Here is a 26,722-nt window from a genome sequence, read left to right as displayed (position 1 = left end):
CTTGACTGATGTTCGCATTAAGGGTTGTAGGTCCCACTATTTAGAGCATGACAGGGCTTCTTACTTTCCATGATTTGCGAAAAATACAGAAAACGTTCCTTACAGTAGGACATACTACACATTATGGACAGTGAGTTCTGAACCTGCATGGTCATTAAGAGTTTAAAATCCACTCGCTTACAAGTATAGGTCCCCGAATAGACCTCCACAGTCTGACTCCTCTTTGCCACCTCTGGGCTTCAGTTCTTCATGTCCTATTGGATCAGTGTCAGCTGCACTGCAGCTCCAGAGGAAGTTTCAGAGTGGCCCTCACCACATTACTGTAAACAGTGCACAAACACAACTTTCTCTGGATTTATGTAGTTACAACAATGTGAATACCTCTCATTGCTCATTATCTCCAGCCCATTTTGTTAGGAACCTATGAGTGGGAGCTTTCTTGTTTGCCAACATATCGAACCATAGCTGGCCTCTTGGCAGCACTCACTTGCAGTATCTCCAAAATCAGTAATGGATCCACTAGCATGCCATCAGAACAATGCTACATGCCAAAGCATCTTTACCAAAACCACAATCCAACAGAGCGCATCACCAAGGCCTCAGTCCAAATCTTCAAAACCCAGGTCTTCTGTATCATCACCAAAACTACACTCAAACCTACCAGTGAAACTGAAACGTTACTCTGAACCTTAACACTAATACCCACCCACTAGCAGCAACCTCAGAATCAAAACCCAGCGCATCGGCATCATCACTAAAAGGAGAACCCAGCAAATGAGCACTATTGCTGACTTTCATGCTCCTGGCCCTCAACACAATTTGTGCCCTCTCCATAGAGGTAGTGGGATTCTATGTCCTTGCCATGTAACCCAATCTATGTAGGTAAAAAGTTTGAACCAAAGACCAGGTAAATAATATTGGATAAAAGAAACAAAAATCGTTAAGAATTATTCACAGAAATATGCTCAGGAATGCATATTCTTTCAATCAAAAAATTGAAAAGGCTATTTTCAAAGAAATATTTTCAAAGGCCAACCGATTATAACAAAAAAAAAAACAATCAGTCTGATTTGCTAAACTTCGTGCAGTACTGTGTTCATTTCACAGTTGCATATATATTAATAGTCACACTGATGATGTCATAGGCCGTAGCAGTGGCGGCGGGTGACATTTGAAAGTGGTGAGGCGTAAAACAATTGTCGTATAGCACTGTAGCGAGCGAGCGAGCCTGAACCACCTAGGGGAGGTTTGGGTGGGTTCTCCCCCCAAGAAAAGTTTGACAAAAGAATGGGCAGATAGTGCATTTTCAAGCAATTTCAAGAAAGCAGGAAGGTTAATAAAGCAATTGTGAATCTGTTCTAACAAAGACAGTGATTTCCTACATGTGACTATGTCTGCCACATCCATTATAGACCTGCCCATGGCAGGTTCATGCGGCTAAATTGGAGAGTTCTACCTGAGGGCAGGATTTTCCCCTGGTTATTGTTGACCTTCTTAATTTCTGACGTGCACATGCCTACAAAATGACGTAAGAGCCGCGTAAACTTTTTAATTCTATTTAGCAATGCTGCATAGCATTGAGGATGCTGTGCAGGGAGGCTAAACACCATTGGCAAAGCCAATAGTCACAAAGTTGGGACTTACCTGCTTTACAGATACATGTTTAGAGAGGGTTGACCTATCGCCAAAGAGGCAGATTTTCATGTGTTCCAGTGCTGGATTAATTAACTGCCCCTAGCAGAACGCAATTTAGCTAGCACCTGTAATACTGTTCCAAAAACTGCCCTTCCCCTCACTACCTCAATTTATGTGTTCTGTGATGGTGACCTCTGTCACTTAAGTCATGGCAATGGAAAATTAAAATTCCGGTCACCCTAGCACTTAGGCCTGGTATCAGAAAGGACTATCCGGTAAACTGAGCTGACATACCTACTTACATATTAGCTACACAATTATCTTTTTGCAAACAGACCAGAGGAACTACATGTCTGAGATTGTGCTTGAGCAAGTGTCTGCGATGCAGTGTGCTGGGAGGTGTGAGCCTGTGTGGGTGTGAGAAAACTGGGGGGGTACCTCAGGGCCTTCTGTGTCAATGCTTTAGTTATGTGTGTGTGTGTGTGTTGGTGGTACAGTTTGATCCCACGTGCTTTCGATTTGATATGTGTTTAATACTGTATTGAAATGTGTGTGGGTGTATGTGTGGGGGGGTTGTTTCGGGAGGTTGATAGGTTAAAAAATACATATGAATTTTTTTTTTAAACTGAAAAACCAATGCTCATTCTTCAATTCCAGGCCCCAGTCACGACCTTTCCACTCTAAGACTCCCCCACAAGCCCTCTGTAATGCCTGTTGTACAACTATCTGTGAAGGACAAAACAAAAGCCTGCATTGTCTGATTCTCAGAACAAGAAAATCATGCCCTAAACACAGAAACACGTCGCAGACAATTCATTGAGTTATAACCTTGTAGATTTAGACACCACTGGCAGCGTCCCTCTTTCAAATCCCCGAGGCCACTAATAAAGACAGTGTTCTATGCAGTCGTGGCCGGCAAGACGGGCAGGCGGGTGGGGGCAGTTCGCGTGGGTGTGGGGGAGCGGGACAGTAAGCAAAATAAAATGTAAAACTTACCGTCATCCCACTGCTTCTTCCAGGTCACGCGCCACCGCCTCAACTACTGCTTTGCCCGGCCGGCGGGCCGGACCTGCGTTTAACCTAGGCAGCCTCCCTCACGCTCCTCTAAGCCAATCACAACGCTGCAATAGCAGCGTTGTGATTGCCGCGGTGCAGCAGCCGGCGCCCAGCCGGTCGCCCGTAGGCCAGGGAGCCATTTTCTCTATGTAGGGTGCATGCAGCCTACATAGAGAAAAAGAGAGTGCGCAACTGCGCATGACTGGTTTGGTCGACCCTGGGGCCAAACAAACAGCACCAAAGACAGTGGGCTAGTCACGCCTCCCCTGCACTCGAACAGGAACGCCCACCCGCCCGCCCCCAACCAGGCACTCCAGGCACTTCTGCTTTTTCCCCGTGCGTGAAGCAGAAACATGAAATGGTAGTTTTACCATTTCATGTTTCTGCTTCTTACACTGCAAGAAAGCAGTGGGGCGACGCCCCCACACCCCAATGGAGGGGCCACCACTGGGCCGTCCTCATGTTAAAAGAGCTACGGCCCAGATTTATCAAGCCTTTTATTGCGCAACGCAAGGACAATGCAAAGGTTTCAGTAATATTTACAAAGCCACGCAAGGAGCGATTTGCCCCGCCTTGCGTGGCTTTGCAAAGTAATATAATGTAGCGCAGATGCCTGCACTGCCTTGTGTTACATTTCAAGATGGGAGGCATTCCATGGGTGGAGTTTGGGCGTTCCCATGCATCCACCCATTTACAGATTAAGTAAAGCGTCAAAATGTTATGCCTTTTCCAAAGAATAAATATCTTTATTTCTCCTCGTTATTTCCTCTTACCACGTGCGCTACATTCTGTAGCACACATAGAAAGAGGAAATGCTTACAAGGATTGTTTTTGTGCAAGAAGACGTCCCTTTTTGCACAAAACAATCCTGCCTTTAATGCACTCACACTTGCACAATGGTGCAAGGGTGCCTGTGTTGGTGCTAGCTAAGCAGCACAGTGTGTGTCAGGACAAGGACAGAGCAGAAATGCCGCTGCCCGCGTCCCAAGCAGTGGGACATCAGCAGGGCAGCATGTTAGTGGCCGCCCGTCGGAGCCTTCCCCTTTGCTGCCTCGCGCGCGAGGCTACGCCCACCAAGGTATGACTCCCATAGTTTGGAGCTGGAGGCGGGCCGTTGGGGGCGGGGGGCGCGGCTTGCCCCCCCCCTACTTAGGTGGCCCGCTCGCCCAGTTCCTCCTCTGTTCCCTGCGCCGCTCCCGCCTGGACACGCGATTTGTCACTGTGGTTTGATAGGCGCCAGGGCCAGATTAGGTTCAGTGCAGGGCCACATTTGGGGGGGCAATTCCAGGCGTAAGCTTCTAGCCAGGCAGCTCTGGGAATTAGGCAGGCGTACGATTAGCTAAGAGTTTGGTCAAACTGAGGGAGAGCATATCGACCACAAACAATTGGGGAACCAGAAAACGCTTTACAAAACAATGCTGTAGATTTCTGGTAGAATGCTGTATGGATAGGCTTCAGGGATAAGGCCATGACCTTTCTGGACGGGGCATTCTTCTTCGACCTGTGTCGAACTGGGACAGGAAGTAAGGAGGGCTGGATAACTCTTTATTCTACCTGCGTTGGCACACCTTGCCAGGAGTGATGGTCAAAGGTTTCGCCTTCAGCCAGCCTAGGTTAACGCCCAGCCACTCCAAGCTGAATTGTTCATGGTGGTTTCGGGCCGCATTTACGCAGCCCAGTATTTGGCCCCTGGGGTTGTCAGTGTCGAGAATTACTAACTTTCACTGAACTGGAGGTGGGCTTGGTGTTACACGAGCAGAAGTTTGGGAGTGCAGGCCTCCACCTAGGGGGTGGCTGGCGGAATCTGATGAACTACTTCAAACGGTTCACAGCACTGCACGTGGGAGAGAGTCAATGACCTGTGCGTACTTCAACTCAGACACCCGTGTATGGCATGCCCTCAGCTACATAGTAATAATTGAGAGAGCAGAGAGCGACCATGAGCATGACCACAGATGTGCTGCCCTCCACAGACATTTGACAGGTTAATGGGTAAGGCTAGCGGAAAAGCCAGATGTAATGTCGTCATTTAAGGCGGACGTGCCCCAGGTATTGGCAAGATAGAGACACTGTCAACTATGAAGATATGAACAAGATCATAACTGGGGCTCACAACAAATCATTTGATAAAATAGACGTTTCATTTTCAAGCCACTATGGCGGCACCACGAATTACCTATAGCACAGCAACACCGGTATAACAAGGACTATAGGCACACCTAGTGACCCTTTCCAGCAGCAATAAAGTCCGAAGCTAGCTTCTGGTTATCAAGCGAGGCAATTAATACGCTGCCCAGTGGCGAGCAGGAAAAGATTGGGATGGACAGCGGGACTAGTATAAGACTCTATCGTCCAATTTAATGTAATTTAATTTGCAAGTAGAAAGGTTAAAACGAGGAAATGTTGCTAAGATATGGGTCAGTTTGCGGTACACAACAGGATATACCATGTGAAAGGAAACAAATTTATATACCCGTGATGTCAGCTTGTGTTTACATACGTAGGTAAAGTGGCTGACTCGCACGCTACCTTCACCCTGCTTGTTGGGATGTAGCTGTTGGGAACACAATTACAAGCCAGGAAGGCACTTAATTTGGCCAATTGAAGAATCTTAATAGGATTCCAGGTCCATAGGGGCTAATTCACCATGCCTTGTTACCAATGCCATATTTCCCAGCCTGAGAAACAGATTTAGGTGTTGCCCTTCCCGCTCATGCCTTTCTTGGAGCCAGGGAGTTGGGAATCATTCACATATTTGGGTCCCCGAGCTGAGAGATGCATTCTTCGGCAGCTCAGTCAGTCAAATTGGCTTTATCCGGAGTCATGATAAACGGCGTCCGATTAGCAGTTGCGTTAAAAATGTTTTGCCCAGCCGACAAATCATGCAACCCTCGCAGTAGCAACTCAGGAACCATGACGCTATCAATACATCACCTTTGTAGATAGAGCGGAAATTAAAACCTTCGTGCTAGGATATGAAGGGAATCGAAGGATTGAGGAATTCAGTTTTGGTTCAGTTCTGGCTCCATATGCAGGTACTAGATCTTCCCATAAAGACGTTAGGACGATCTGCTGTGGCTTCGCTTAGAAGGTTAGGAACACCAGTCACGTCTAAGCTTACGGCAGTGGGGCCAAAGGACATCCTTTGTTCGTCTCCCCTGGGCTTCTGTGTAAAGTTGCACATTAATGCCGTCTTTTTCGGGTTACAGAACAGGACCCCTAATTTAGCCCATTAAGCTGGATCGCAGGGCACATATAACAGCAAAGGGAGGAAGGGGGGCTCTGGCAGCGACGGTAGCCTCCCCAGAGCTGTGGCGGAGTTACAGGGCGATCTGGATGCAGACGGGTACAGTAAGGGTACCTCTGCGACAGGCGGTACAGTAAGGGTACCCCTGTCCGGCACAGTAAGGGTGCCCGAGCCAAGGTCCAGGAGCCGAAGGGGGTTCTGGGAAGACCGCGACGGCGCCCCGTTAGTCCTTCGGGCGGTTGGGGGGCCTGACCAACCGGGGGTGTGCCACAACACGCTCCGCCCCTGTCGGAAGGGGCGGGAGTAGGAGACAGATCACGTGACCCAGTGGATGATCTGTAAATAATTATGTGCCACACTGCCGGGCATCGACCCACCGTGTGTGCTGGCTCACCAGGCGGGCGGAGCAGCAAGGGGCTGCCTGCCCTGGATCGCCCGTAAGATAACCCAATTTTATTATCATACTGTGTTGTATGAAATAAACCTGCAGCAGTTCTTCACCCACAAATAAAGTGTCAGTGTAATCTTTGGGTGACGTCTGTGTATGCGTGTTGACTGAAGCGGATGACGGTGTGGTCACTATGCCGCTGCCCGCGTCCCAAGCAGTGGGACATCAGCAGGGCAGCATGTTAGTGGCCGCCCGTCGGAGCCTTCCCCTTTGCTGCCTCGCGCGCGAGGCTACGCCCACCAAGGTATGACTCCCATAGTTTGGAGCTGGAGGCGGGCCGTTGGGGGCGGGGGGCGCGGCTTGCCCCCCCCTACTTAGGTGGCCCGCTCGCCCAGTTCCTCCTCTGTTCCCTGCGCCGCTCCCGCCTGGACACGCGATTTCCCACCCTTTCCACTTACCCCACGTGTCCGGCACAGCGCGTTAGTTGGAATGTTTTAATGTTTTCTTTTGCGTTGCCGGCGGAGTTACAGGGCGATCTGGATGCAGACGGGTACTGTAAGGGTACCTCTGCGACAGGCGGTACAGTAAGGGTACCCCTGTCCGGCACAGTAAGGGTGCCCGAGCCAAGGTCCAGGAGCCGAAGGGGGTTCTGGGAAGACCGCGACGGCGCCCCGTTAGTCCTTCGGGCGGTTGGGGGGCCTGACCAACCGGGGGTGTGCCACAACACGCTCCGCCCCTGTCGGAAGGGGCGGGAGTAGGAGACAGATCACGTGACCCAGTGGATGATCTGTAAATAATTATGTGCCACACTGCCGGGCATCGACCCACCGTGTGTGCTGGCTCACCAGGCGGGCGGAGCAGCAAGGGGCTGCCTGCCCTGGATCGCCCGTAAGATAACCCAATTTTATTATCATACTGTGTTGTATGAAATAAACCTGCAGCAGTTCTTCACCCACAAATAAAGTGTCAGTGTAATCTTTGGGTGACGTCTGTGTATGCGTGTTGACTGAAGCGGATGACGGTGTGGTCACTATGCTCCATATCCTTGTAAAGAGGGAGCATTTCTGCTCTCTGCTGTTATGCAGCGCAGCAACTTTGCTTGCTGCCCTGCGTTGCGTGAAAGTTGAGTAAATATGCCCCATATTAATTTGCTGTGGAACAAAGACAATCCAGTGATGCGTTGCGTGAGATTTGACCTTGAATTACACCCTCAACGATAAACCTCAATGCAATGACAAGTTGCGTAAAATCTTACGAACAGTTAAATCACACCTTATTCCGTGTGCTCCATATGTTGCTCGTGGTTTCATTTGGTGTTACTGTTTTCACACAAAGCCAGGTCACTCTGTTTTTAGAAGATGTGTCTCTGCGGGGAACCCCTATTGGTGTTTGTGATGCTCCTACTCGGTTACACCCCTTTACATAGATACACTAGCGTGTTTGTTGTGTACCCCTTTCCTTCGCATCCATTTGCATAGCTAATGAACAAGTTGATGCACTGCGAAATAAAGCCATTGTAAGCTGTGTTCGTGTCAGTTTTTCAGTGCAGAATATGTTTTGGATCTGAAAGTTGATCACTTCTGCCATTTGCACCACTTTGCACGACTTTTAGTTTGCACGAGTGACCATTCTAAATAAAAATAAGCTTGGTTCAGCATTTCACTTTTATTAGAAAGCATTTGTAAAAGGAAACACCATTTCCAATGCTTCAAGCATTAGAGCCTAACCTTAGTTTAGTTATTATTTTGCCACAAATCTTTGACAGAAAACACACACTGTACCTGCCACTCACCTCTCACTAAGCACCCATCAAAATAACCCATTGTTTGTAATGCAGCGAGCATTAGCATTCAACATTTATTCTTGTATTTATTACTTTATTCGATACAAACCTTTGACTCGAAACCTACACTGTAACTGCCGAACACCTTTCACTCCATCTCCACCCAAAATAAAACCATTATTTTTAATGCAAGTGTGATGGGGATCCAAGCACTCCGCTCTTCCATCTATAGAAAAAAAATACAGCTTAAGTTAATGCAAAAAGCGTGACCCTAAGTTCTTTTCACTGCCCTTTTATTATAAGAGTATGCTTTTTAATAGTTTTTGATGTTTGATAGATAATGGTTTGGGTATGCCACAATAGCATCTTGTTAAATCATTGTAAGTGTTGTAGGAATATCTTTGAAAAACTTGAAAAATACAAATTATTTAGTGCAAAATTGTATTCTTAAAAAAAGCGCATTATCAGTTTTGGTTTTTGGTCTCTTAATTCGAAGAACGTGTTTTTTGTTACGGTGTCTCTCATGCATCCATAATCATCTGATTTTAGTATCTGTGTTCACTGTGGACACTGCCTTCCCATTGTAGATGACCTTTCCAGCCATATACAGCGGCGGTGGGTGCGGGCCACCCCGAGTGTCATCACTGAGGGGTGTGACAAAATGGCAAAAATATGTATTTAAAAAAAAAAAAAAAAAATTGGGGCCTCACAACACTCAAAAAATATATATATATTATTTAAAACAAACTGTGCGCATCAAAGAAAAAAACAGAAAGGCAAAGCTTTAAGTGTCTTATTTTTCCATCTTTTAATAATTTCAATGTGGAGGGGGAGGTGACAAGAACTTTTCCGCGCCGGGTACCACCTGACCTTGCTACGCCACTGGCCACATATCCGCACAACAAGTTCTCATTCAGATGGTAGGCCAACCATGAACATCTGCAAAAACAACAATTGATGGACAGAATGCAGAACAATGTCATACATTCACCCCAGTACAGATATCTGGGCCTAAATCCATCGTTTTTTTGCTCACCATGCCATTCCAGTTTGAACCCAGCCATATGCAAATCAGTCTTGACCCTGTGCCCCATGGGAACAGTCCAGCCCGAACTGCCAAGCCAGGTCCTCCCTGGACTGGAAACAAGCATCCTAGGACCGGTTTCGGGCAATGTATGCATTGTCAGCATTCCGTCCATCATTTGTTTGTTGTAACGCTTTTCGCCCTAAGTGGGATGGGTATTCCCAGACGTGGGACCCGTGCTCACTACGCCACTGGAGTCAAGCTATCCTGGCTGATGATGGCTGATAGCCAGAAACCGGTCCTAGGATGCTTGATTCCGGTCCAGGGAAGGCATGGCTTGGCAGTTCGGGCTGGACTGTTCCCATGAGGCACAGGGTCAAGACTGATTTGCATATGGCCATGTCTAAACTGGGGTGGCGTAGTGGGCAAAAGAACGATGGATCTAACCCAGATCTCTTGACTGGGGGAGAATGTATGCATTGTCAGCATTTCGTCCATCATTTGTTTGTTGTAACAACCATGAACATCAGCAGTTCAACCGCAAAATTAGTTTAGTATTTCAGGGATCCAAACCTTGAAACAAGCTCATCGGCAACGTTGTCTTGGAGTCAGGTAAAAACCAAAATGCCCCCGTTTGTGTCACTGTACTACCACCTCTACGAATAAGTAGTGCCTGGAAGATGTGGCGTTTGTGTTGATGTGTTGTGCAGGTCTCGTTAGTCACGTGTTACACTTTTAGCCTGTTGGTTGATGCCAACAGCTCACTATATCGCTCGTTGATGGAGACTCTGGTTTATTCTTAATTTTATTTCTTGGGTACCACAGCTTGGAGCCACGCCTGTGTTCTGGGCCTGTCGAGGAGGACACCTCGATATCCTCAAGAAGCTGCTCAGCCGAGGTGCCAAAATCACCAGGAGGGACAAGGTGAGGCTGGGATTGCTGAGGAAGGGAGTTGGGAGGGGAAGAATACCTGAAGAAGATTGCGAGGGAGATGGGGGAAGAATGCGAGAAAGAGGAGTCTCTTGGCTTCTTGTTTCCTTACATTTGTGGTGCTGTCACCCTTATGCTCTTACACTCAAACCACCATCCTAATTTCCTTGCAGTTTAGTTCTCTTTCCTTATTTTCTTTCAGCTTTGGAGCTCCCCCTTACATGTCGCTGTGCGCACCGGTCACTGCAACTGCGTGGAGCACCTCATTGGCTGTGGAGCCAGCATCAATGCTCAGGATAAGGTATTTGTTGTGGCACCAGCACCTACTCCATAATTCCAAGCATCATCACACTTTATTTCCTGGTCTCTGTCTTTGCATACTCTGTCAGTGAGACACAATCCACTGGACTGCAGCGAACCCCACAGCTGAGAATACAACTTAACTTATGACCAAATACATAAAGAATCAGATGTTTACTCTTTGTTAGTTTCGTCTAGGCTTGAGTTAAATATTAATTATGCCCATAAAATTAGCAAATTTTGCATTCCATGAAATTAGCAAAATACATGAAGTGATATATTATGCAATTCCATGTTGCTTTTGCTCGCGGGAGACTAGTATAAGCAGAAAATGTCATGCCTCAAGATCTTTTCTGCTCAAACTAAGATTCTGCTGGTATGTCTCATTATTTTATTTTATCTCATCATTTTATGGAAGGTATCCCTCGCATGAAAATGTCATGCAAGATGCTGGTATACCACTTGTCATGGAAGTCACATAGTTTTGCCTAACGTTTGCGAAATTTCACACTATTGTGCAAAAAATATGCAATTTCACACACACTTAGTGCCCTCTTGTGGTTGGAGTAGATTTCAATTTTTTGTAAGAATTCATAAAGGTTCCCATCAATATTCCTTCGAAGCTGCAGAGGTTAAAGGCATTTCCTCATATGTAAATTCATATAACGTTGATCTGAATTTGTGATTTCTTAGAAAAGCAAATCCATAGCACGTGAATCATGATAAGTCATTTCTTCTAAACTGTTTAACCGACATTTTGAAGATGAATGCTGCTTATCATATAGTATAAAACAAATGCTAGAATGTGTATATTTAAAAATTGCCCTTTACATGTTTTTTAATAAAAGGTGTAAATACCATTATTTTTTAAAACTAGTTCCTTCTTTTGGCTTTTCTATAATGTTTGCATAGACTGCTTTTCCCTTCAACTCCATTATCTTCCTGTGTCCTATTATTAAGCGGTAGTTCACTTTTTAAAATTAAATTGTTCACCTGGTGATTATTTGCGGGACCTTCTTCCCTCTTTCCCTGCTCCCACCTCATATTCCTTTGACACTGCTACACTCACCCCCCCCCCCCCTTTTATTGTTGGAATATAGTCTATCAAACTCTCTCTTTAAACCATTTATTAAATTGTCTGTTTACACTTTTCCACATGTGATATTTATATTTCCACTTTTTTGTGAGTTTCCCTTTCATACCCTCATGCCTTCTTTTAACCCTTTAACGCCTCACCTTTTCTTTGTCTGCTTACCTCTTTTTCCAGCTTTAATACTAAATGTTCCCTAACCTTGTTTCTAATTTCATCAAATTGTAGCTCAATTAATTTGTTTTTCCACTAAACAAGTTTTCAAATATTTGGATCCTAATAAATGGATTTCTTTTAAAGTAACAAAGTAGGAGACAATGTTTTTATGAGTATAAATTCCCATTTTGTGACTCTGAAACCTATTTTTGCATGCTGAAAAAACAGTTTGAACATACACAGGGAGTATACATGTGCATGTGAGTTTGCTAATTATGCCACAAGTCTGGATATAAGGTGCCAGATACAAACTCTCAAATTCGGCATTTACGACAGTTAAAATGCTTTTCCCTATGCACTAATCCAATTTTATGAGCTGGGAAAATTTGTCCTACTCCTAAAATGGGATTATAAATGGATACTGATTCAATATCTGGAAAGGGAATGTTGTAGGCATTCCTCCCAAATACTGAATCGGCATCTTGTGTATCTATGTTCTGTGACCAAAATCGGGACGCAAAACATTGAACATGCATTTGTAAAAATAGAATGGATCCCATTGGGAATCTTTCATCTTTATGAAAAAAGAGTTTGTTGCATAGTGTTTCGCGGTGTACAGGACCACTGGCAACTCTTAAACTTTAAAAAAAAAAGCAATCACAAACATGGTGGTTTGCTGGCCCTAGCATGCCACCACCCGTGTGATGGCCTGCGATCGTTGTGAGTTGCAATTTGCCATCTGCTTCATCAATATTCAAGAGCTAGGTTGAATTGGAACACACTACAATTCAGATTTTTAACTACCAACCTATTAGTACAATTGTTGGTTCTTAAAAATCCATCCAGGTCACAAAAATACTGGTTGAAATTCGTGACCAGATATTCGTACAACTGGCCCCATGTCCAGAGTGTCCACCTGATCACAGGAACCTCTCTTTGTTGGCTTTCTCACTTGGTGCAGTGGATATAGATGGTTACATGCTTGTGTGCATTGGCCCAAATTAAAAGGCCAACCTTTGTCATGCAACATTAACACAGCACTTACCACTCTGCCCTTCACAGGAAGGAGACACACCAATGCATGATGCCATCAGGCTTGGCCGTTTCAAGGCCATGCAAACCCTGCTGCTGTATGGCGCAGACCTCTCCATAAGGAATGAGGTGAGTTGACAGAACATGAGGTAAGAAACCAACACACATTCCTGTTTACAGTGTGAACAGCTGACTGTGGCCTCTTTACTACTAAGCACTTCTTTGCAAGTGCAAACAGAAGTGCTTCAGGGCACTGTGCCCGTGATTGTTTCCTAAGAATTTCAACATCACAGTGCTTCAAACTAAATGGGAAGTTTCCCCCAACAAATATTTTGAGATTCAATGACCTACAATATAAGCTCACATATGCATCCAGTCACTTACTTTTTCAAAGTAACGTCTGTCATATTTTTCAGTGTGACGGCTGAAAGTTAGCACTCATGCCACTGCACCCACAAAAAGTAACAGAGTAGCTTGTGTCTTCTCCACCCCCCCTTCAGATGGGTCGGAGAAAAGCAAGGAGGGATGGAAGACGACGGCTTGCAATTGTTAACTTTCTTTTATGTTAAAGTTGGAAACAAATGATGAATGAAAAGGTACTGATTGATCTTGGGATGTTTAATTGTGGGTCATTGAATCCCCCCAAAAATGTGTTTGAGGGAATATTTGTGGTATGCTTTGAGAGTGGTGTGTGGAACGCAGTACTAAAAGAGAGAAAGCTGCAGGGCAGGATTTAAAGGACGCATGCAGTTTTTACCAAACAAAAATATATCTTACTTACTAAAATATTTCATCATCTAATTAAATTTTAAGTCAGATACTTCCATTTTTTGTCGCTTATTTGTTCCATAATCTGTTTTCCATTTTGTGAACTTGTTTCAACCCTGACAAGATCTCACTTTACCTTCTTCAACTCCAGGCAGAACTACATATTCTCTCTAACATCACCACAGAGCTTGTGATCAATCATAGGCCCAACAGGTCTCTGATAAACTTTACTCAAACCCAAGCCGCTAACTTCTGCTCCAGGCTTTCTTCCCACCTCTCTTCCTCTCCTCTCCAGAGTTGAAAACCCGTAACCTCCCCTAACGCCCCTCTCACCCCAGGAGATTGAACGAGCGACTAGCTGACTGTGACATTTACGCCCTCCCACGGACACTCTGGGCCAAATCCAAACTATTCCTGCTTATCCACACAGAGACCCTAGAAAACACCAGGGCCGTTAACAAAGCCAATCTTAAGTGTATTAACATCACATAGTCCTCCCTCAGTTTACACCACTACTCACCTGAAATGCATGCTTCTCAACTACAGATCAGCTGTTAGCTATGTGCAAGATATTTCTGGCCTCATCATCACACATGAGCCTTACAGAAACATGCTTAATGATGTCTCAGCTCCTATACTAGACTTACTAATCCCCCCTAGTCACAACATAATTAGACTAGAGAGAGCTAACAGACCTGGCAGTGGGGTCGCCTGCATCTACCATAACACTCTCTCTGTGAAACACTCACAAACTGTTGTTCTCCCGCTTGCTAATACCTATGCATTGATAATGCAAGTAACAAACTACTCATTTACAAACTTCACACAATCTACCATCCACTGAGAGACAACCTACCATTCATTGAACAAATCATGGAAGTCAACACAACCAATGTTGGTCATCGAGATACCCAGATCTTCCTTTAGGACTTCAACCTACGCTGGAATGACTGGGATAACCATGCTGTGAACAGCTTTAAAACCTTTCTAGCAGACCTCGAGCTGACCCAAATTTGTAACAGTACTTTGCACAAGGGTGAGACCTTGGATCTAATCATCGCGGAAATGGACAACTTCCAACTCGAATCTATCATCCCTTGCGACTGGACAAATCACCACTGTATCACCTTCCTCATCACAGATGCTGTGAGTTCTAAAAAGGCTGAAGTAAAGAAACCTAAACAATGGAAAAGAAGTTTGCGGAACATTAACCTTAATGATCTGACTGACCTCAGTAACAACATCCTGCCTCCCAAGGTGGACATGGTAGATGTCCACGTCCTCACAGATCACTACCATTTTTCCATTTTGAACATCCAGACTTGATTGCACCCTTACAACTAACATGAATGTCCAACAAAGACTCTAACCCTTGGTCCAATGACAGCCTTAACGCAGAAAGACGCAATCTAAGAATGGTGGTAGAAGCTTGGAGATTCTCTCCATCCATTGAACACCTAAAATGCATAAGATCGGGGAGAAACACCAATAATAAACAAATCTGAAATTCGAAAGCAAATTTCTTTAGAACCCATGTAGATCTAGCTAGAAACTGCCCTAAAAAGCTTTTTGAACTTGTCAAACAACAATCGAATAATCAACCTAATCCTTCTTTCAGTGGGCCCAACATGCTTCCGAACTGCGAGGATTTTGACTCCTCCTTCCAGAGCAAGAAGGACAAAATAAAAAAATGATCTGCGGTTAGCCAGGGAGCTCCTTTCGGTTATTCCACATATTAACCTTCCTCTCTCAAGGATAGCTGATTCTCCTAATCTCCCAGGGCACACCCCTAAAACACTGCTTCTTTGTATACATTCACAACCCTCAATGAAAGCGACATTCACAACATTCTTACAGTGTTGAAACCATCAAACCACTTCATCTACCCGTTACCACTGAATATGTTCAGGGAGATCAAATCTTATATACTCCCACTTTGGGCCAAGATAGTAAATGCCTGTCTTCTCTAAGGCACTATCCCTGACTGCCTAAAATTAGGGCAGATAACCTCCATTCCATTCTAAAAAACACAAATGCAGATCACTCGGACCTTAACAGCTTCTGACCAATCTTCAACATTCCCACTTTGGCAAACCTCCTTGAAAAATGGGTCCAGGTTTAACTTAGTAACCACATAAAACAATTAAAACTTCTAGACCAATTCCAATATGGTTTCTGCCAAGGCCACAGCACTGAAACAGTGCTCACCCACATAGTGGAGGAAGGGCTAAAAATGCTGGATCAGAATAAATCGTGACTTCTACTCCTCCTAGACTTACCATCTGCGTTCAATATAGTTAAACATGACAGTCTACTAGATTTACTTGAATGGAGGATGGGGTTTTCAGTGTCCATCCTAAAGTGGTTTATCTCATTTTTCCATAACAGAACCCAAAGAGTCAAGGTTTACCAGCCCCTGTCCAATGCAACATCAGTCACCTTAGGGGTCCTCTCTCTAACCTACTCTCTTCAAACTATTCATGGAGCCTCTAGCAGAAATGTTGGAATCCTCCAACATTCATTATCACAGGCTGAGGACACAATTGTACTTGAAAATCTCTTCCCAGAAGACATTAGGTCCCTCAACAAAACACCACAAAACTCAAAACTGGCTAACTCGCAACTATCTTAAACTAAATGCTCTCAAAACAGAATTCCTCCTCATTGTCCCAGCCAATCACAAGCTCGAAATTGATTTATGGCTGAAGCATCCAACTGCCCTCAACTGCTCACCACACATTATAGATTCTACAAGATCTCTGGGAATAACAAGAACCTGAACATGCAGGAGCACATCAGTAACACCACCAAACAAGTGAATTATCAAATTAATATTTTAAGGAAATTAAAACCCTTACTCCCCCATGACAACTTCAAATTGGCGGTCCAAGCCCTAGTCCTTTCCAGGTTGGACTATTGAATTGCAACACTTTGTGGCCTTCTTTGATCCTACTTGACGCCTCTAAGGTCCTCTCTTAATGCTGCTGCTATACTTATTACAGGAACAAACATCTCCCTGGATCTAAAATCCCTCAACTGGCTCCTGTATGAGGCAAGAAAACAACAAGAAATTGTGTGTGTGATTCATAAAGCTTTACACTACAACACACCTAGGCACTTGGCACAAAAACTAGAATTATCTGGTGGTGGCAGATCCTCTAGAAGCACCAGCACATTGTTGCTTAAACCATTGATATTCCACAAAAAGAAAACTTGCAACAGAGCCTTCTTGGGTATTGCTCTGAAAATGTGGCACCCTCTGGTACCTGATATCAGACTGATCCCCTCTATTGCATCTTTCAAAAAAGAAGTTGACATGCTACTTATGAACACATTTCTGCTTTAGATCACACTTTTTGTCTCTGGATCTTCACACATGATTATTACTAGTTTGTTGGAGTGTGTCTATTGACCTGTTGACTTGTCCTATGGAGGTTATTTCCTCAATTTGCGAATTTACACAGTTTGTACCTCTCCTACTTATGTTGTGGGTATTCTCTTGTTTCTTATTTCATCTGTAAAGCGTTCTAATACCCTCACGGGTCATGTTCGCGATATGTAAAACTTTCTAAATAACCCTAAGTGGCTGCTAAGTGGCTCCATATTATGTGTGGCACATTCAGTAACTCCTGATTTTTTTTAAATTAAATAGCTAACCGCATTCTTGAATTTGTAGTTTAACTTGTAGTAATTGACACATGGGAACAAGAATCCCAGCATGGAAAGTGCTGTAGACTAGTAGTCAAAGACTGGCTCTAGATTTGGCATATGTCGTGGGGCTATGTGGCATTTATGTTTTTAAATAGGAGCACTCAGAGTTTATTTTATGGATAAAGGACAGTATTAAAGGTGTAAAGTAAAAAGTTAAATTTTTATGGGAATAAAATAAAATTCCAACATTTTACTTTGTACCTTTAGAAATCAATTTAAACACTGAGCTTCCTGCAAGGACCTAATTTAACTTCTTGTTGCTAGAGTAAAGGCAGTTCACAAAATTGAGGACAGATTACATAAAAAGTATGCTTACAAAATTTTGTTTGTAAGACATATGAAATTATTTTTTGATTGGGAAATGAAGCTTTTTGTGTTAAATAACATTGGACATAACCATCTTAAATTTTTTGTTAAGTGTTAAAATTTAGTGTAGAGGACAGGTTTTGGTGCCAGGCTCCTCTGGGGTCATCAGTCAATACAATGGCACATCGGAAATACACCAAAAACGTTAGTATGGTGGTGTAGACCCTCCTTGAATTAACTTGTCCAATGGACCTTTGTCTCTAAAAGGCTGGACGGGCTGGGGAAAGCACACCAGACACCAAAATCAAAGATGTGTTAGTTGTTTAACCTCTAGAATCAATGCAACACTGCTGTTAAAGATATTTTTTTTTTTAGGTTAATGTGTGACTTTACTGAAGCGTAAAGTACTACTTTTCTATTTTCCATGATTGAAGATTTCAGCACCACAAGACCATCCCTAGTGCGCCTCAAGATGCTGACAATCTCCATAACAAACAAATTAACAAAGCAATACAAACTGAACACATTCTACAGATACATTTGAAAAATGTTATAATAATTGGTGTCCTAGAGTATTCGACCCCCCAAAAAACACTAGGTTGACAGCAACTACACTGCCAGTAAAAAGCTCTCCAAAGTGTTGTGAATGAGAGCAGTGTGAAGACACTTTTGGGGGGAAATCTTTTCATATCTCACTGCCACTGATTGCCTCGGCCTGGCGTCAGTCCACCCATATATTGATGAGACAGAGTGCAAAATGCCACACTAGTAGCATAAGCACAATGCACAAGCAACATGGAATCAATTTTTCGACCATGAAAACATGGTCACTTTTCCCTAGCCAACCCCAAGTGTGCTCCACACTTGGGGTTGTGGTTTTTTCTAGGCTGTAAAGCTAGATTTATTTTTCTTGCTGGTCAGATTTAACTCCAATTTGGAAAAGCATGCCTGTCTGTCCAGCAGGGGGAGCGTCCAAACTTTCTGTTCCCTTAGAGATGTAAACACATCCTGTGGGATGTTAAGAACGTTGACCTAGGAATGCTTTCCATCGGTTGCTTGCTATTGGGTTTGTTGCTCACACTTTCTTGCTTTCCATTTGCTGGCCTAATTTACTTTAGGCTGTCCAGATTCAATTCGATCCTCTTCTTGCCTAAATTGTTTTTAGGTATTCTTTCATGAACTCGTTTTCTGGAAACAGGCCTTTAAATCTTGTTCTAATCTTGTCACGTGTGCTGTGCTTTCAAAGACTGAGGTCAAATGTCAGGCGCTGTCTTCCGCGGGTACTTGTTTAACTTTTTTCTCTGACTTCAAAGTGAGAGAATTTATGTGACAATTTGATTGGATACTGGGGGCGGGTACACATAAGTTTTTTCTAGCATGCAACAATATCTAAATGAACTGTGAAAGTATTTTGGAATATATCAGAATTAGCACATTTTTTGATATTGCTGAAGTGTGTTGGAAACATACTTGAATATGATCAAAACAAATCATTACACTGAGGGGATGCCCTTTCCACACATTTTCGTCTGTGCACTATATAGGTTTATTAGTAAAAGTGTATGTCTGTGCAAATGTAATGGTCATTTCAGTTAAAACTGTGTTGTCTGTAATGGCAGTGTGCTACCACACCATGCATACTCCACTTTACTCTACTCTGCACCACTCAACTTTACACCACCCCACTGCACTCTGTGCCACTGCACTCTACTCTACTGCACTCTACTCCGCACAACTACACTCCACTTTACAGCACTCCAGTCTAGGCCACACCAATATACTCTGCACAACTCCACGTCCCTACACTCTATGCCACCCTGCAACACTGCACTCTATGCCAATACACTCTATGCATATGCACTTTACTCTGTAAAACTCAACTCTATGCCCCTGCACCCTACGCAAATCCACTGTACGCCTCTCTAAACTACTCTGCACCGTTGCCCTCTACGGTACTTTATTCTGCACCTTTATACTGTCACTCTATGCAACAGCAGAGTGCTTGCACCACTCCACTCTATGACACTTCACTGTACTCCTAAAAAACTACTCTACACCGCTGCACTCTACGCCATTCTACTCTTTGCCACTCGATCCAGTGGCACTGTACTCTTAACCACTGTAATCTGTGTCACTGCACTTTGTCACTGCACTCTACACCACTGCACTACTGCACTATAATCCGCTTCACTGTACTTTACGCCACTGCTCTCTAAGCCACTCTACTCCGCACACTACACTCTACTTTGCAACACTGCGCTCTCTGCCACTGAACTCTACTCCACTCTACTCTGCATTACTTCACTCTGCATTACTTCACTCTGCGCTACTTCACTCTACGCCACTGCACTCTAGGACACTATATTCTACTTTGCACTACTCTACACCACTGCCCTGTTTGCCACTCTACTCTACTCAGCGCCACTGCCCTCTGTATCACACAACCCTTCGCCATTCCACTCTGCACCACTGCACTCTGTGCCACTCCAGTCTACTATGCACTACTCTAACCAACGCCACTGCATTCTATGATGCTGCATTATATGCCACTGAATTCAATGCCACTGTACTTTGGGATACCAAAGGGGATGATGGACGGAGCGCTTGAGCAAATCAAACACTCACCCCCAGTCAACTGATCTGGGTTTAATCCATCATCATTCTTTAGCTCACTCCACCACCCCAGTTCAGACATGGCCAAATGCAAATCAGTCTGACCCTGTGCCTCATGGGAACAGTCCAGCCCGAACTGCCAAGCCATGTCTTCCCTGGACCGGAAACAAGCATCCTGGGACCGGTTTCGGGTTCATAACCCTCATCAGCCAGGCTATCTTGAATCCAGTGGCAAAGTGAGCAAGGGACCCACGTCTGGGCATACCCTGCCAACTTAGGGCGAACAAAGCGATACCAAAGGGGATGATGGACGGAGCGCTTGAGCAAATCAAACCCTCACCCCTAGTCAACTGATCTGGGTTTAATCCATCATCATTCTTTAGCTCACTCCACCACCCCAGTTCAGACATGGCCATATGCAAATCAGACTGACCCTGTGCCTCATGGGAACAGTCCAGCCCGAACTACCAAGCTATGTCTTCCCTGGACCGGAAACAAGCATCCTGGGACCGGTTTCAGGTTCATAACCCTCATCAGCCAGGCTATCTTGAATCCAGTGTACTTTGCAGCACCTTGCGCCACTCCACTGCACACCACTCTACTTAATTACACACTATGCCACTCCAATTCACAACACTCTCTGCCACTCCGCTCTACAACACTACTCCACTCTTCGCAATTCTACTCTACAACACTCCATGCCACTAACTTTTAGTCATGCAGAACAGCAGCCACACTTGTGTATAACATGTCTGAAACACATTGGCAGGGCCAATAGCTCTTGCATAGGCGAGACCTGTTGGCTTTTCTAATGCTTGTTTCCATAGTGATCTCTCCAGTCAGAGGTAACTATCCTTCTAAAAACAATACTACATGTTCCATGAAATATTATAATATGAAGCTACTTTAAGATACAGCCGGTAACTGCCAAGAAATGCTCATGATATAATTTTTAATATTTATTTTACCCGCTGGCAGTGTAGCTTTTGTCAAACACCAGTGCACAGTTCACCAGGCAGACTCAGGGGCTCACTATTGACAAGGCATCCATGGGGGTCACTGTAGCCCCCGGCACCCTCCGAGCTCCCCCACCTTTGAAACCATAGTAGGTAGGGCAAAGCAGCTTTAAGGTGGTTTGGACGGTAGCGGGGGGAGGGGGCTGTAACGCTCCCAAAGCTAATTGTGCATTAGACATTGTTTACGTCTTGATGTTTAAAATCAGCGGCTTTGTTTTGGCATGTGCGATATGTTGACATAGTAGAGAAATAGAGATGATGTTACTGGTTAGAAATTCTATCAAATGACAGAGTGGTACTGAAATAGCGGAGCGTTGTGCAAGCCTGGAATGAGGTTCACTGAATGAGCTACATTCATACTGATGTCAACTGGCTGCTGATAGAGAATGCATTCTTAGGAGAGCATAAATTCCTTGCAAAGGCCTGGACCACAACCCTTCCTCGTATCTAAACCGGAAAGGACACATAGTTGGGAAAATAAGAGAAGGACTAAAGAAATGCTTAGTCTAATAACTCAAAAACTCAATAAACATAAACCTCTTTGCTAATCCTTTTCTGGTGCAGGTTCAAGAATCCAAAACCACATTCCCCCAGCTCCCAGAACAACAAGCATGCACTGCCTCAAGAAAGGAATAAATAATTCCTATTAATGGTTCGGGTATATTTAACTCCTGAGTCAAGCCTAGTCAGATTTTTTTTTGCTGAACAACAAAGTCAACAGATGATGTCATAAACGCTTTCGTCCTTTATTACCCAGGAAGTTATCCATGAGGGTATGAGTTTCGAAGTCTATCTGATTTTGCTACGTGAATTGTCATGTTGGAGGTTTAGAGATTGTGTCGAAGCTGGTTTTTGTAAGTGAATGTGACTGTGCTCTCTGATCTTACACCGTCGAATTGTAGGTATTCTACTTTCCAGCGCTGTAAAGCGCTCCGACGTCGACAGGACAAGGTCTGCGCTGTGTAAAATCTTCAAAAATGTAATCCTGCCGGAGAACAGCAGGAAGTCCAGCAAATCTCTGCTGAGGGGCAGGAAAGAGCCGTCCTGGGGTCACAGTCCTGGGACAGGATGGGGTTCCCGTAATAAAAGCGAGGTGTATATTAGAGCTTCAGAGGGAAACTGGTACTGATATAGTAGGGGGTGTTACATCAGTACTGAGGAGCATTTACAGTGCTGTGTTGATGGCGTCGTCGAAGAACAGTATATGATATATTGTAGGATCAGCTTTAGATGTGTGCAGGAAGTTCATTCTCTGGAATGACCGCTGTATGCGGCATCAGTTACTGGAATAGGACAGCAAGGCAGACTTGATGCACCAATAAGTTCTGTTTAGAGTCATAGTCATCATCAACAACATATTATTCAGGTTACGAAATAATAGCATTAAGAGAGTTTTGGTTTAGGTCACATTCTTTGAAAAGCTGGATTCTGCAGGTCCGAGCATTGAGTGGGTACCGCAGACATGGCTTCTAGTTCGGGAGGGTGCTCGCAGAACTGTGATGTCCCAACCAGAATCAATGGGCATTAAAAGAGAGTCTTGAAGGGAACCGGTCTGTATGGAAGTGGCTGTGCTGATCAGGTGTCAGAACAGAGGAGATGCCAGGGCTGGGATAGCAGCGAGGATATCAGATCAATATTGAAAATCGGCCTTCGTACTCAAGAAAGATCTGCAGCCCCATCAGGGGTGCATGAGCCCTAGGATGCCGGTCATGGGAGTACTAGAACATAATAGGGTAGCACAAAGCAGGATTTAGGTGTTTTGGCACAGTTGTGTCTAATATTCTGACACACGAATAGCAAAGCTTCGACAGGTCGGACTCGACATGCACTGACAGCTGTCTGTCTGTCTGTGAGTCCAATAGTGACAGATTGGGAATTGTCACACGAGGATTGTGCAGTCGTAGTTGTACATGCGGCTTGGATCAAGCATACCTCATCCAGTGCTTATTAGAGAAAGAGCTAAGGAGGAAGGTAGACTGAGAAGAAGGTCACTGAGTCCCCCTTGTACCTCAGGTCACCTAGATTTCTGAGCAATGGGACAGCAGGCATGGCTCTAAGCCGTAAATGACATTCTTGTACTCCTATTCAACTGGCATCTGTCAGCCTTACCTGTTTCTTTACTGAACAGGCCTGGCCTTTGCCCCTTCAGTGTTAATCTGCATGGCCTTACATTGAGCCCCCTCTCCCTGCCAGGACAAACTAGGGCAGATTTATCAAACTTTCACGCAGCCCAGCGAGCCACCTTGCTGAGCTGCATGAAAGGGCAGGAATGCATCTTGTTTAACATTATACAACTCATTCCTGTCCTTGCCTTGCCCTAGTGCACAATGCGCTGCCTTGTACCAACGCAGGCACCCTTGCACCATGGCGTCACAGTGCCTGCATTGTAACCAGGATTGTTTTTGTGCTGACAATCCTCTGAGGCATTATCCTCTTTCTATGTGTGCTTTCTGCAGCACTCATAGAAAGAGGAAATAACGAGGAGAAATAACGAGGAGAAATAAAGATATTTCACCTCGTCACGCCTCACCTGGGGAGGCGTAGCATTTTGACGCATTCATAGGTCTACCAGTAATGGTAAATCTGGGAATGTCTCAAGATTACTGAATCACGCACTCCAGAATGGGAATGTACCACAATCCATGGGTGAACGTGTGGGAGCATTCACGTTCCACTCATAGAACGCCTCCCTGGGGCAGAGTAACGCAAAGCAGCATTTTGCACTGCGTTACTCTAGAATTATCAACCCACTCAGGGCCATACAAGGCGGCCTCATGTGACTTCTATAAATTGAACTTTAGTGTTGCGTTGCCCTTGCGTTTCAAGGGCAATGCAACACTATGATTAATTTGGCCCTAGGAGATTGTCCTCGTATCACTAACCTTCAGTTTTGACAAAAGTTACAGCCAGCTGAGATGCCATTTGCTCTCAGGTAAGTGCATGACGGTGGCGGCTGCCGCAAAAGTAAAGTGGAGGGGTGGGCAAATAATAATATTAATATAAAAAAATACCTGACGCCTCTGTGTTCTCTGCTCCTGCAGTCACTGCGAAAGCACAGGCTCCCCGCCCAATCAAGACTCAGCTCTCATGCTATACATGAGAGCAGCACCAGGGGTGGCCTGAGCGTCCTAGTCTGCAGCTCAGACATTGCATGGGAGCCTATGCTGTTTCTCCTACCCGACTGTGCAACACAGCTGGGTTGGAGAAATAGAAGTGCGCACATCTGTTTGGCCGGCCTAAGACGGCCGGCCAAACTGACATGTGCACTTTACTATGTCCTTCACTCCTACCCCTGCCATGGCCTTGCCCCACCCTCGGCGCAATCCGTCACAGAAAAATAAAATTATATTATTGTTTTCGTATCATTTTTTTTTCTGTGACTGACTTTGACCAGTGGGGCGACGCTCCTCCGCCATTACGGAGGAGCCATCCCTGATGCATGAGTAACTGACTACAAACATCTCCATGCCGCCATCTCAAAAAGCTAATGTGACATGGTGGAAGTCTTCCTACAATATGTGTCAGAGTCACACCACAAGGACGTTGCCACAGTGTTCTAGTTGGAAATGCACTTTGGTCGGAGAGGGAAGGGGAATAGGCGGTGCCATGAGATGTCGAGCATCCTTTCTTAGGGCTTGCGTCCTCACCAGGGCGGCATTGGCATGTTTGGAATGGGGGTCAGAATACAGACCTCTGCAGGCTGGATTGTAGTGCATGGGCCCAAACGTGTTTAGGGTTAGGCTACCAAGAGCGGGTAATTCTGTTTGCCACTGGCTAACCTGTGTGAGCCAGTGCTTTATTTGAGCCGTGGTTTCAGGAAGTGGGCACCAGCACACATTTATGGGGAGCAGGACAGACTTTGACCCAGAGCAAGAGAGAAAGTCAGAATAGAAAGAATAAATGAGCAAGAGAACGATAAGAAAACAAGGGCAAAGGGAGTAAGCGGGGTGGGTGCAGAATAACCTGCCAAGAGAAAGATATGAAAAGAAGGACAAAGGGAGTAAGCATGGGGGAGGGAGGGCTTGGCGGATAACCTGCCTTGAAAGAGATAAAGAAACAAGAAGTGTACGGTGAAGGAAGAATGATAAGGTTGAACCAAGACTAGGCAACCTTAGTATTCAATAACCATGACATCTGGCGGTGTTGACGGTAGGCTTCTAAAGTAAAAAATGCGGGCCCTACAACAATTCCTTTTACAGAAATTAAGTTCTGACGTCTCAGTCTGAAATGGCAGAGGTGCTGTAGGTTAGGAGTCTGTTACATTTAAATGCTTTCCGGGACATTTTACAGGACCATCGGAATGACACCACGGGTCAGGATTGAGGTATATTGATAACATGGATGGGGTCACAATCCCGGACCAGCAGGGCATTATAGGGGTTGGGATGGAGACACATTTGCATAGATCCATCTTTTCTCGTGGACTTGGAGAATCACGGTCAGAAGGTGATCTAAGAAGCTCTTTATTGCCTGAGAGCAAGAATTGGAATGCTGCGAGCTGGGCTGTGTGTAGAGATGAGAAGTGCACAGGTCCAGGGTTCCATTAACAGGTCTTCAGTATGTGGTGCTTGATTCCGTGATTGGTCCTTAAGTAGGCACATTAAGCCCCTTTACAGAATTGCATTTAGGGCATTAACAAATGAGTGGTTGCGGTCACAGGCCTCCCCTGTGAACTGAATATTCTAAGCACACTGGATGTGGACACCATAGTGGCTTCTCAATAGTAAAACCTGCATTGGGTGCAAACCGAATGGGGATGGTGTCCTTGGATGGAAGGAGGTTCCGCAGGTTCATGTCGAGGGATGTGCATGTGTGAGGGTCACGGGCTTGGAGCGGAAGGGACTGTGAAGGTCATGGCTGAGCTCGAGTCACAGAGCTGCATGAGGTCTTCAAATCTCTGGGATGCTGCGGATCAGGGTAATGTGCTCGGACTGTGTGCCGGCCCCATGTTTGAAATGTCAGTGCTGCTGTCAGTCGGTTTTAGTCTGTGTCTGAGGTCACAGTTCTTAGATAGCAACACGCTCTTTGGTTACAGATGAGGTGCATGAATAGAGTTGGTTTTAAAGAGACAGAAGGGACTGGATTAAAGTGCATTGATTCAGGCCTCTATGAAGATATCATTAGTGCAGCAGGTGTAGAGGCGCTGTGTCCTGGTGATTAGGTGCCCAATGGACCACAAGAATGGTTGCCTTTCACTACCCAAAAGTGTTTGGGGAGGGGCACTTGTCCTTGCTTGCATTTGGACCTCAGCCACCTTGCTATGCAACCGACAGTGCTGGTGAGCGGCTTGTAAGATGTTAGTAATAGAATAATTGTAACACATTCACCCGCGCTTGAGTATCATTGGCAAGGATGAGTCCTGCGGTCACCATCTTGGAAACTTTGTGAAATGTAAAGGTCGAGATGTGCATTGGCTGAGTAATGCTTTTGGTCATAATCATGGAATAGCCAGGATTCTTAAGATCCTGTTTGTGGGTGTGACTAGGGATGCTGAGTACAGTGTTTGCCACAACGACGATCACTGCCTGCTGGCTTGAGCCGTACAATATTTGTCCACTTTGTCTCACAGGAGACTGTGTCATCAGTTGTATCATCTATGTTGTGTTGCCTTGAGGGCTCAGCACCCGTATGATATGTGTATGTAAGTTGCAAAATCCAATTAAGAGA

General features: G+C 45.0%; 1 protein-coding gene across 1 annotated transcript in view; it reads left to right on the top strand.

The window, feature by feature from the left end:
• Window positions 1-26,722, top strand: part of ANKRD23 (ankyrin repeat domain 23) — a 111,605-nt gene that overhangs the window by 32,274 nt on the left and 52,609 nt on the right. Inside the window, exons 6-8 of the mRNA XM_085634594.1 lie at window positions 9,959-10,057; window positions 10,266-10,364; window positions 12,672-12,770. Of these exons, the coding sequence (XP_085490720.1) occupies window positions 9,959-10,057; window positions 10,266-10,364; window positions 12,672-12,770 (297 nt within the window). The remainder of the gene's footprint in view (window positions 1-9,958; window positions 10,058-10,265; window positions 10,365-12,671; window positions 12,771-26,722) is intronic.

This window comes from Triturus cristatus, chromosome 11 (assembly GCF_964204655.1).
Source record: "Triturus cristatus chromosome 11, aTriCri1.1, whole genome shotgun sequence".
Lineage (NCBI taxonomy): Eukaryota > Metazoa > Chordata > Amphibia > Caudata > Salamandridae > Triturus > Triturus cristatus.
The sequence above is the reverse complement of the archived record's forward strand: the minus strand, read 5'-3'. Positions and strand labels throughout refer to the sequence as shown.